Source organism: Sarcophilus harrisii, chromosome 4 (assembly GCF_902635505.1).
Source record: "Sarcophilus harrisii chromosome 4, mSarHar1.11, whole genome shotgun sequence".
Taxonomy (NCBI): domain Eukaryota; kingdom Metazoa; phylum Chordata; class Mammalia; order Dasyuromorphia; family Dasyuridae; genus Sarcophilus; species Sarcophilus harrisii.
The window spans coordinates 50,226,963-50,240,255 of record NC_045429.1 but is presented as its reverse complement, the minus strand read 5'-3'; the positions used below and the strand labels follow the sequence as shown (position 1 = coordinate 50,240,255).

Genomic DNA, 13,293 nt, shown 5'->3' with positions numbered 1-13,293 from the left:
TAGCTTAGGGGTTAGGCTTGTGTATGAGTCAGACAGTCCTGCTCTTACTCTGGGAAAATCTGAAGCTTTACAATCTCTTCCTACCTCACTCAGGATCTTTGAATCATTACAATGACCAACTTCCTAAGATTCCCCATCATGGAAAGGGTGCCATCTGGTACTTGAATATTAAGTAACAACCGCCAAATCTATGTGATCTTTCATCATGCTGAATATGGAAATTCCTTCTCTATACATATTGTTTTCTCCAATAGAATGGAAGCTCCTTTTATCTTAGTGTCTTCAGGATTGGGAAATCAGTAGGCACAATATATTGCTTAACTGAGGCATCATATATAAAGCGTTTTGCAAATTTTAAGACACAATCTATATACTAGCCATTGATTGATCAGTAACTAGAAGGTACATAGTGCTATACTTGCAGTCAGGAAGGGCCAAGTTAAAATCCGGTTTTGGTAACTTAGGAACTTAATTTCTCTCACTTTCAGTTGCCCTGTCTATAAAATGGGGATAATAATTGATCCACCTTTTAGGTTTATAACAAGGTTCACATGAAACACAATAGGAAAATACTTTTCAAAACTTCAAAACTCAGTGGTCCAAAGTCAGAAAGATCAGTAATCTGCTAATTATTAATGATTGATAAGCTCTTCCCTTGAGTTCCATGAAAATTACTGGGTGATACTAATTTTCATGCTTATAAGCTATACAGAGTTTAGGGATCAGACTTGTCTCTAGAACTCTGGGGTCTATGCTTTAGCAGCTATTTGGGATAACCTCTAAAAATAAAACTCTTGTATTTTACCCAAATGATAAAAAGTCTTAAAGGAAAGAAGAATGATGAGTGACTCTACTTCAAGGTAAAGGTGGAAGGTGACTTCCACCTCTTATCTCTTTGTATGAGGGATAGTGACATTCAAAGGGAGGGCTTCCCAGACTTTCCATCACCCATCCCCTCCCTCCTCTCCATCCCAACACCAACCATTCCCAATTTCTACCTAGCCAGACGCAACCATAGAGCTCCACCCTCATGCAGACATTCATGGAATGGTCGGTGACTGGAATGAAACGGACAAATCTGGCTACAATGGGTGGTTCCAGGTCCTTTAGGACAATGTCATAGGGGTTACTATTTCCTTCCAGCACCTGAGGAAACAGAAGAGTTATGGTAGAGAGGGGATGGAACCATTCAAAGCTGTGTTCAACTGGGAAATGAATGTAAACTGTTTGCATTTTTGTCTTTCTTCCCAGGTTATTTTTACCTTCTGAATCCAATTCTCCCTATGCAACAAGAGAATTGTTTGGTTCTGCACACATATATTGTATCTAGGATATACTGTGACATATTTAACATATATAGGACTGCTTGCCATCTAGGGGAGGGGGTGGAGGGAGGGAGGGAAAAAATCGGAACAGAAGTGAGTGCAAGGGATAATGTTGTAAAAAATTACCCTGGCATGGGTTCTGTCAATAAAAAGTTATAATAAAAAAAAAAGAAAGAAAGAAAAAAAATTTACAACTTAAAAAAAAAAACAAAGCTGTGTTCAATTGGAGCATTACAGTGACTGTTAACAAGTCTTTTGCCCCAGATGTTTCCCTCCTCAGAGAAAGTTTTCCCAGTTATCAGAAGTCCCTTCCTCACAACTGAGGTGTTTTATCCTTACTTGGGGCACCATTCTCTATACCTGTTTTCCATGCCTGTTTTTCCAAGAGATCCAACGCGTGCCATCTCTGCTGTAATTGATCTTGTACATAGGAGCAAACTCATTACCATGGCCCCCTGCATGACGTCCCTGGGTCCCCACAAGGGTAATAAAATGAAGATTCCGTAGGTCAATCTGCAGGAACTCCTTTAGATCATCCGGTTCCACTGGTATCTCTGGGCACCAGGCTCCATCCCCTTCTTCAGAGTCCAGCCTAGAGCAATGGGAAGAAGAATAGAATGGGAAAAGGGTGGGCAACTTTTAAACCACAAGCTGCTTATATCAGCCACAGCGGAAAGCTACTCAGTCCCTGGGGCAGAGCATGGTCTGGAATACCAACATGGAACCCACAGGAGGAGCCTGTCTCACCACCACTACATATTTGCATATGGCTTGTTCCCTTCCCCCAGGGCACCCCACAGCCCAGACACAGTCCAAACCAGGGAACCAGGGACACAGATCACATGCAGCTCTTGTTTCCCAACTTAATTTAAAGCCCCAGAAGGAAATAAGATCTTTTCCCTTATGGCCACCCTTCCATCCCTGCTCCATCTCCACCCTCTACTGGGTTCCTTCAGATATTTCCCTCCCAGCTTGAGTTTAATGAGGCTGGGCTAGTCATGCTCCAATGCCAAGTCAAGTGCTCTTTACAGTGGGTGTGGTATGGTGGGCTTGGCAGCCTGGCAAAGATCCACTGGCTCACATACCCTAGGGAAGTACTAAAGAATGTTGGTTTCATTTTATTTTCTTCAGTCAGGGCCAGCTCTCAGCAAAATTGTGAAATAATGTGGAAGTTAGCCTTCCATCTGCCAACTTGTATCCTCAGCCTCTTTATTCAGGGCCTTTCCTACCCCTAATCATTCCCTTTCCCCTTCTACCAGAATCGAATATCCTTATATTCTATCCTTACTATCCTATAAAGGTTTCTCTTCATACTTTCATTGATTCATTTATGAATAATAAGCTCAATTGAAAATTTTACTTCTTGGGTATAAGAGATAGTTTCATTTTAAGAAGGATAAAAGTCTTAAGCTAGGTTTATGAGCTTGGTTTTTTTAATGATATTTCTTATTTAAAAAATATTTCAATATCATTGGTTTTCTTTCTGATCCTTTGGATTTTATTTCATCCATTTATAACCATTATTATGAGAGAAGGGATTTTCAAGATTTTACTAGACAATCAAAGAAGTCGATGATACAAAAAAGTTAAGAACCCTTGGTTTAGACAAAAAAAGATGATTCTCTAATATGGTAGGAATCAGGGATTATTCAGCAGGTACAAGAGGTTCTCATCCATGTATTTGCTAGAGTTCCTGAAATCCCACCATTAAGGCAGTCACCTAATAAGCATAGGAGGCAAACTCACTGCCTCCCTCTGTGGGGTAGGATGAGCTTGTCAAAATTCTTTGTGAATTAGTTAAATTGTTCCTGACTCTCATAATATGGTTTTGCACACCATCCAAAGTGAGGATTTTGTCAGTTTTATTGGGAAGGAATCTGAAGCTAAATGTTAAGGGGGTTAGGGATGGGATGGGGGAATGGGGTGAGTGTTGTGTCACATAACCACCCATTCATTACGAGATGCCAGGAGCAAAATTCAGATCTCCAGATGTCTGCCTGCCTGTCTGTATAAACAACAGTCCTGCCTGCCCAGCCTGGCTGTTTCCCATCACAGAAGCTCTGTGGGCTCCCTCTGGGCCCCCGGAGCTCCTGTGAGCATGATGGATGGAAGACAAACAAAATCGTTCTCAGGAAACTCATGTGCTGTGACAAGTGGGGACGCTGAGCAGCACCCCTTCAGGTCCTCAGCAGGATCCAGACTGCAGTGCTGAACTGCCCATCTGCTCCCTGACACCAGATACAGTAGAGCAGGGCCACCCAACTGCCCTTCCCCCGTCACCACATCTGGGAAATATTTACAGGGACCCCAAAGACTTCTCCCCCCTTGGGTAATTGCCTCACCTTCCATATTTGGCAGCTGTGGATTCTGACCACTGGCTGGAAGCTGTGATGTCCTCATCTGGAATGTGGCCTCCTGATGTTCCCAAAGGATAACGGCATACGGCTGGATAGGGAGGAACCAAGCAGAAGAGGCAGGGAATGAGGGAGGCTTTTGTTCTTCAGCTCAAGAGGAGCATCACCATAGTAACAGGGAGAAGATGGGCCCTGTTGTATTTACATCTATCCCCGGGGTAGGTGTAGTTGGGGATGCTTCTTCTAGATTATTTCTTCTCTTTCACAAAGGTCTGGAGCCATAAGCAGGACAGGATGCATTGGCTTTGCCTGAGGGTTCCTAGATAGTGGGGGACATGCTTCCTCTATGGGGACAGCTTGCCCTTCCTTGCTTTATGATTCTCCACCACCAGCTTTCACCATTCTTAGGTATTACTTCTTCTAGCCACTACCCTGAGGGATTTCTTGCCAGGCTACCCTGCTCCTCATCCCAAGTCTTCCCCTCTGAGCCTCAAACACCTAGGACAGTAAGGCTAGGCTCTTCTCCCACCATGCCTGTATACAAGGTGTCAGATTAGCCTTGGGGTTACCAATCCTCCATGGTCTCCCCTCTCCCTGCTGTCAGACAGTCCTCTCTCCCATTGCTCCCACCACTCTTCCAAGTGTTATAATTCTTAGCAACAGTTCTGACCAGGTCATCCCTCTTTCAGTTCCAGCTTGGATCAAGAGCTCTAGAAACTATTTGTTCAGGTAAGTAAGAAAATGCTGCATTCTCTTCTATCCTTTACAGAGAGGTCATGGACAGTGATAAGAGTGTTGCTCTTGGATCTGCCAATAAGCATTGATTAATCAAACTCCTGGGTGCCAAGCACTGTGTGAAACTCTGAAATACAAGGAAAGGAAAAGATGTTCCCTACTCTAGAGGAGCTTAGCAAGGCGGCTGCTGAAAAGAAAATTTTCTGGTAACGCAGATGGCTTTTAACATTAGGTTTTTCAAAAATATGAATGAGAACAAAATTTTGTCCATTCTTCCCCAATTCCTTTGCCAAGTCTGAAGCCAAAGTGTAAGTTCAAAACCAACCTAAGAGGTGATTCAGAATGAATCATAAACTGCTTTATTTCATTCTCTTCCAAGTTATTGGAGAGGCAGTGTGGTAAATACACAGGAATGAGAATCAGGTCAATTCCTGTCTCTGCCACTTACTAGCTCTGTGATCACGAAGCCCTCTTAACTTCCCTGAATCTTAAGAACAGAATAAGGACAATAATACTGCTGCTACCTAATGGCACTATGCAACTAGGTGAGATAAGTTGTTAGAGCAATAGACCTGGAGTCAAGAGAGCAAAGTTCAAATCCTATCTCAGATTCTTATCAGCTATGTGATGGGCAAGTCACTTAAGCTCACTAAAACTGTTTCCTCATCTGTAAAATGGGGATAATAATAGTATTTGCCTCATACATTGTTGTGAGGCTCAAATGAGATAAGAATTATAAAGCACTTACCATAGTACTTGGCACATAGAAATGACTCTATAAATGTTAGCTATAATAATAATTATATTATTAATTATTAACTAATTAATTATTAGTAATGATTCTATTATTATTACTATCTATACCTTGCTAAATTATGAAATACTGCTTGGTAAAACATAAGACCCTATATCAATGTGAATTATCACTATGTCAAATAGAGAATACTGGGCAAAGAAGACACAAGGATTTTAGAATCAAACTAAAACATGGCATGAAATGAAGTTTTTATTGGTTGGAGAATGCCTCTATACCTATTTTTCTCAACCCATGCATTCAAATCTTATTATGAGGAAGAAGTTGCCTATAAATTCTTCTAGGACACTAGCTTAGCCAACAGTAGATGGAGCAATCAATTTCTAGTCAGGACAGATAAGAGTTCAAATCTAGCCTCGGATACTCACTATGTGATATGCTTAATCTCGGTTTCAATGCCCTCATCTCTAAAATGGGGGTAATAATAGCACCTATCTTCCAGAGTTATGTTGCAAACCTTAAAGAGCTATATTTGTTGTTGTTTAGTTGTTCAATTATAAGGTTCTACATAGATGTTAACTATTATTGTTGTTATTGTTATTCACTAATTAATTTGTTTCAAAATAGATGGACCAAACAAAATGAAATCAATTGAGGAATGAAAAAAATAGAGTTAAAAATGAAACACACACACACAAACATATACACACACAAATTCAGGATGTCCTAAAAAGGTTTAGTGCTGTATTTCAACTATTAAAATTTAAATATAGGAAACACCCTGTAATGATAGAGTTTAGGGAACAATTATAATGAAAAAAAATCCTAGGAATTTCCATAGATTCCACACCCCTCTGAATCACTGGTGTGATGGGGCTCCCATCTGGGCTTCTGTGATTCTAAACTGCATTGATAAAAGTATGACATTATGTAGGGCTCTGTATTTTTTTTTAAATATTGATAAGCTGAAGTGTCCTCAGAGAACAGTAGGAGCTGGAAGGAACATTAATGTCCAATTAATCCAATCAATAAATCAATATGCATCCTTGCTCTTGCTATATGCCAGGTATTCTGTAAAGTAACAAGGATATAAGATATAAACAATTTCTGTTCTTGAAGAGATGATAGTCTAGCCAGATGTGGTCTTCATTGTCTAAGATCAATTCAGACATACAACATTCCCATACAAATTTCCCATGAAGAGTTTATATTCATGTTCCCCTAATAGATTCCAGGTTGCAGAGTGTAGACTCAGGGGAAAAAAGGTCATTTTGGGAAAGGATGCTGTTCAAAATCCATCAGAAGAAAACCCAGAGAGGGCTCTAGAAGTTCTTGACACCCAGCATCAGAATTCGGATATACATGTGGTAGTAAAGCCAGTTGATTTTTTTTTAAAGCAGCATGTTGAATTGTAAGGGCTGAAACTCTTAAAGTCAATGCACTGAGACTGATTTGAGCACTTAAGGCTAATTACCAATTCGCTAATAGTCTATAAGCATATGCTTGGAAAATGGCCCTTCTCACTATCCTGTACTGGCTCGATAATTGGTGTATATAGAGAATTGTAGGAGGGACTCCAGGTGTGGAGTAAGACTAGCCAGAGTCACTTCTGGACTGGAGATTCTGCTTCCATCCAATTCAATCCTACCTCTAAAAACCAAGAATAAAGACTAAAGACTTTTGCTTATCCTGACTCTGGCTGATTCTAGGGTATCCCAGGGTGCTAGTGTGGTCATTATAGTGAATAGAAAAAAAGCAATGGAATTGAAATTGAATTTTAAATTTCAGTTTCAATACACACATACACAGACACACACATACACACACACACACACACACACACACACACACACACACTAACTATACCATCTCAGACAAATCAATTTTATGATTCTCTTTTCTTAGTGGGAAACTTTTCTAATGCTCTGTGCCATGATTTGAAAAAAGGAACTAATAACCACTTTAATAATAACTTTGTAAACTCTTAAGATGCTACAGCTACCAAAGTGTTATTCCTAAAACATAGCTCTGAAAATTTAACTTCCCTGTTCAAGAAACTTCAGTGGCTCCCTATTACTTCTAAGATCAGATACAAACTCTGCTGCTTGGGCAGTTAAAATCATTTGCCGTTTGATTTCAACTTCACTTTCTAGTATTATTGCACTTTAATTGTTCCCCTTCATGTACTCTTTGCTCCAGCCAAACTGAATTTCTGATTGTTCCTTTCACATTCCATGTCCCTTCTCCTTTCCATCCTTCTATCCTTGCACAAGTTGTGTAAATACCTCAAATGAGCTCTTTCTTCACTTTAGCTTCTTAGAATCCCAAGTTTCCTCAGAAGTTTGCTCCAAGTCCTTCCTCTTGCATGAGGATTATCCTAGTCCTAGTTTCTCCCTGAAATAATCTTATATTCATTTTTAAAATATATTTTGTATATACTGACAGCATATGTGTACATGATGTTTCCCTCAATAGAATGTAAGCCCCGTGAGGGCCAGGATGGGTTCATTTTTGTCTTTGTATCTTCCTTAGCATAGGTGCTTAGTAAATCTTTGCTGATTGACTGATAAAAACACAAACTATAACTGTTGTTCAAAGGATGAGGATACCTCAAGATACTTACTTACAAGATTCTCAAAAGGGAAGCAGACTAAATAGCTTAAGGTCCAAATGGAAACTATCTCATTTTGTGGAGTATCTGCAGTATCTAAAGATTTTTTCTACAATACCTTCTCACAAAAATACTTTTGCCCAAGATCTAGCACAGAGTAGGTGCTTACTAAATCAATTAACATTTAATGTTAATCACCTGCTATGTGCCAGGCACTGTGCTAAACTCTGAAAATATAAGAAGTGGCAAAAATTAGTCCCTGTTCTCAAGAAATTTACACTCAAATGAAATAATAATATTTGTAAAGTACTATGCAAACCTCAAAGTGCTGTATAAATGCTAGCTATTATTAAAGATAATAATGCCAAATAATGTCAGATATAAAAAATAATTTTCACAAGTCACTGCATCAGATTTTCACTTATTTTCTCAGCCTAACAAAGAAAAACACTACAGAATAAAATTCTCTATAGTTTGTGTTGATGTGTGTGTCTGTGTTTTCAGAAAGGAATGCCATCAAATTCTTCATCTTGTGTGTGAAAGATGTTGCCAAACCATTTGCCAATGCTGACTTAATAAGTCTTCCTCAGGACTGCCTCAGAGAAATGTACTCTGCCTTTGAATTTCTAAAAGAATGGCCACCATTGGACAAAGGTCCCTATCAATCTGTTCCTGTTGTGGGGGAGCCAAAAGCAAATGGAAAATGGTCTTGGATTGGTTAGTATACCAAGGGCGGTGACAGCTGCGGGTGACAGCTGGTTTTGAGAATATCCAGGGGTACTGGGGAACTAACTCCTACCTCATTAGAACTGATTGTTAAAATTTTCAGTGCGAATTTTTACATCTCAGAAAGTGCAAATGCTGCACATCAGGGCTTAATTTATTGTTTTCTTGATTTCTAGACTGGAGAAAATGATGGAGAAAATATTGATAATGCAAATCTTAAAAAGTATGCTCTGTATACATTTTTTTCCATTTTAACCAGTTGTTAAACAGCAAGTACACCTCTGAAATTATCTGAGCCTCCCATTCCTCCCTTCAACAAAAAGGCAAAATCCCCAAATTCCAGTCTGGTACAGTCTGGAACACTGGCTTTGGGTCTATAATTAGTGTGATTTTAGTCAAGTCACTTAACTTGTGCCTCAGTTTCCTAATTTGTTAAGATTGAATTCTCTGGCTTCTGAAATCCCAACTAACCTTACACTAATGGTATAACCTTATAATAACTATTGTTGAAAGCCATATTGTGCTTGTATTAAATGGCTTCTTCAAGAAGAAGCTTCCAATTCTCATCACAAGGGGGCAGCAAAAAACTCTCTTGAGAAGAAAATGGTTTGGTACTGTTAGCAATCAATGCCTAAAGAATTCACTCCACTTAACCATAAAAAGTTATACATTGATCTCCCCTCTTTGAGGATCCTGGAACTTACAAGGAATGGAAGCTGAATTATAAAAGGTAGAAAGGGAAAGAATCATAGAGATCATCAAGATTAACTCCAATATTTTATGCTGATAATATGGTACAATGGAGAATTGGCTGAATTTAAACCTTCCTGAGACCACTCTATTTTGTTATAGAATTGTAGATTTAGAGCTAAAGAGGATCTGAGAGACCATCTCATCTAATGCACTCATTTTCCAGTAGAAGAAATTGAGATTAAATAATATGCTAAAATTCATGTTGGTAGGAAACCTCAAAGGCAAGACTTGAACTTGGGATTGCAGATTCTAATCAGAACTCCATCCTGCATCACACTGTGATTGCTACAATGATCCCTTCCGCATTGCAGCTTTCCCCGTTGTCGTTTTGATAAGTAGTAGGTTGGCATGAGAAATTAAATGGGAATTTGGGGGGATTTTTGCCAAAGCCACAGATGACATGTGAAGGCCAGCAGATGACACAGAAAAAGCTTAGGAATCCAGAAATAAATAAATTATATGCAGTGTTATGTAATATTAACATATTTTATTTTTAATACTATAAATACACCATATAAGAAAAAGAAAAAATCAGACTTCTTCAGACAAAAAAAGAGGACCAAAAAATTTAAGGGGTTTAGTCATTAGTCATGGAAGTGCTGTGCTCTCTGACTCTGCAAAGTGGAAAGGATAACAATTTTGTAGTCTTGCCTCAACCAAAGGAAGCCATTGTTGAGTCATTTAATCACATGCAACAAAAGAGTATTCTGTGAGGCTGAACTTCCTGAAAGGAAGACACTTTTCCAGAATGATAAATTACTGACTTGTACACTTATACTAGGATGTTGAGATGAATGCGGTTTGCTACTGCTTCTTGTGACCAACAGTTCACTTTCCAATTTTAAGATTAAGTTCAACTGCAAGAGGCCAGAGAGTATTTATTCACTAGTCAAGCATATTACCTACAGAACACAATTATGCATAAGGGTCATGGCACAGAGCAAGACAGGAAGTAATGCACATTTCTGGTCAGACACTTTTCTTAGGACAGAACCAGGCCCTTAATTACATCACCTGTGGAGTATTTGGTTCAGGGCTTGCGTCCCTGAAGTTTTCTGAAAACCTAGAGAGAAATAGCAACAGTAGAGACCTCTGATAATCGGCTATTACAAATTCTACCACTGTGACAGAGGCAGTCCAGTGCAGTAGAAAAATAGTTGGACTTGAAATCAGAAGGCCTAGCTTCAAATCTCAGTTTAGCCTCTTAACTACCTGTGTGACTGGAACAAATAATTGAGCTTCATCTTCCTCATCCATACAATGAGGGATTTTGACTAGATGACCCTGAAAGTCCAAATCCAGCCTCAGACACTGGTTGCATGACTGGGCAAGTCACTTAATCCTGTTTGTCTCAGTTTCCTCATCTGTCAAATGAGCTGAAAAAGAAAAAGGCAAACTACTCCAGGATCTCTGCCAAGGAAACCCCAAATGGGGTCATAAAGAGTTGGACATGACTGAAAAATGACTGGGTTATTTCACTGGGTTGTTCTGAGATTCAAATGAGATATTTGCAAAAGTGCTTTCCAAACTTTAAACAAATGCTAGCTTAATATTTTATTGTCATCATCATCATGTCTCCTATGATGCAAGCTATATTATATCACATCCACTGGAAATTTTGATATGAAATATCTCCCCAAGCCACCTTAATGGACCATTCAGACCATAAAATACAGGATTTTGCTACTCGTAGAGAGGATCCCAAATTGTCTACAGCCTTGAAATGAATATAGAGGAGCATGCCCAGGAGAGAAACTGACTGAAGAATTCAAGGCACTCATGAATCATCAATATGAATTATTTAACCAAAAGAGAGTTTTAAGGAGAAATTGTGTTATTATTCCAGAAGGAAGTTGTTACATTATTAGTCACAGGACAAGCAGCACATTTGGATCTAAAAGCACCAGAGAGAGGCTATTTCTGTGACATGGAGTCCATTCCCATATTCCAGAGCCACGTGTATCATAGAAAGACACAGGGTCTAAAGTTATGGTGTATGAGTCTAAGACTTAGCTCTGCCACTAACTTACCATATGATCTTGAGCAAATTCATTGACTTCTCCAACTTATTTTCCCCATTTGTTAAAAGCGTAAACTAAATGATCTCCAAGGTCCTTTCTGATTCTAAATCATATAATAATAATAATACTATAAAGGCGGGCAACACATTCCAACTAAATTTGACATAACCCTCTGAAGCCATCTATTTTTCCAAGAGAAGTGACCCAAGAAGCCTTAGGCCAGAATCTGTATTGATTTTTCAGGACTGTTACCATGGAAGGAATCCTTTATTGTGGCAGAGTCCTTTTCAAAACAGTTTATAGTGCTGTTGTGCCCAACTCAAACCTCTGCTTCAATAGCCACAATTCTGTGCCAGTTATTGTAATAAAGAGGTTTCCAGATCTACTCATGACTGGTAATAGATCTCCAGATATTTAAACTAAGTTTAAGGAATTTGCAGAGATGAAATTTTATCTGTGTAGTTCCTTCTGTGCCTCATTGTCCACAAGTAACTGGTCAGAGAGAAAAGATTATCATGTATACGCTAAAGCAGGTTCTTGAGGAAGTCTGGTCAACAAAATTCACAGGATTTTTCATGGTTTAATATATCCCTTCATATTCAATAACAGAAATTAATCCAGATAAATTTCTAATAGGCAGACAACTCAATATTTATTTTAATTATCTCCTTCCAGACATGTTTCCCCAGACTTAGTGTTCCCCAATGGATGGAGTGCTGATCCTGGAGTCAAGAAAGACCTGAATCCAAATCTAACCTCAGAAATTCAGTAGTTGTGTGAACCTGGCCAAGTTACTTAATCTCCAACTGCCTCAGTTTCCTCATCTGTAAAATGGGATTAATAATAGCACCAATCTCAAAGAATTGTTATGAAGATCAAATAAGATAGTAATTGTAAAGCTTAAAGGATTAAGTTTATTTTATCTATATTTATATAACAATTTATGTTTTATATTAGTATTATTATAAATTAAAATATATTATAAATATAACAATATTTATAATAAAATTATAAGCTTATCACCCTTGATGTATAAGCTATTATTATTATGAATATTATTATAAACACAGATTCTTAACACTTCTTTATTTATACTTCTTCTTCATCTTTGTCATAGCAGTTACTCCTTATTAATAATTTTGGAGAAACTAAGAAGTGGTTTCTGCCACTAAATTTGAAATCACCTCGATCACACACATGTGTAGACTGATAAGGTCCACATGGACTGAGAAGATATTGCTGTTTTGGCCAACTGGGAAGACATTGATGTTTGGAACTATAAGGGACCTCAATGTCCAACATCTTTATAGCTTTTATAACTCAAGAGCCAGAGGCTTTAAATGGAGATTTAAATGACTTGATTGAGACTTCACAAGCAGTGTCATAGGTGGGCTATGGATCTAGGTCCTTGGATTCCCAAACCAGTACAATTGGCTACATTTTCAACTCTATCACTCTCTCCTGTTAATCACTCCCAAAGTATCAGTTTCCCAAAGAGTTGACAAGAGTAGAAGTACTTCCTCAAAAAAGTGATGTTTAGCCTTTTTTGCATTGTGGAACCCTTTAACAGGCACTGGCCTAAAAAGACCAAAGCCTAAAGACACTTTTATTTTTTTTAAATGCATAAGAAAAATATATAGGATTAAAAAGAAAATCAGTTATATTGAAATATAGTTATCAAAATATTAATTTTTTAAAGTTCATGAAACCACATTTGCAACCCTTGCATTTATAGCCATCTCAGATTGGATTTTTCAGTTACAATTCCTAAGGATTGCCACATAGTTAAAAAATTTAAAAAGTGAACATTCTTGATTGACCACTGCAAAAGCTCAAACAGAATCACCCAGTATTATAACATGAAGAAAACTTCACAAAAAGTAGAGAAGAGCTCTATTTGATGGTTGAAAAAATTAAGAGTAAAGAGAAGATAGAGTTTAATATATAAAAACCAGCAAGTATTGTGGTTACATGGTATTGTTTTTATTATTTCTTTTGAGTTGCTATTTCTGTT

General features: G+C 38.2%; 1 protein-coding gene across 6 annotated transcripts in view; it reads right to left on the bottom strand.

Moving 5' to 3' along the window:
• Positions 1-13,293, bottom strand: part of DDR2 (discoidin domain receptor tyrosine kinase 2) — a 206,739-nt gene that overhangs the window by 36,187 nt on the left and 157,259 nt on the right. For all 6 annotated transcript variants that reach the window (XM_031936799.1, XM_031936802.1, XM_031936800.1 and 3 more), the window contains 3 exons: positions 3,668-3,770; positions 1,686-1,917; positions 999-1,146 (listed from right to left, as the gene is read on the bottom strand). In XM_031936799.1, the coding sequence (XP_031792659.1) occupies positions 999-1,146; positions 1,686-1,917; positions 3,668-3,770 (483 nt within the window). The remainder of the gene's footprint in view (positions 1-998; positions 1,147-1,685; positions 1,918-3,667; positions 3,771-13,293) is intronic.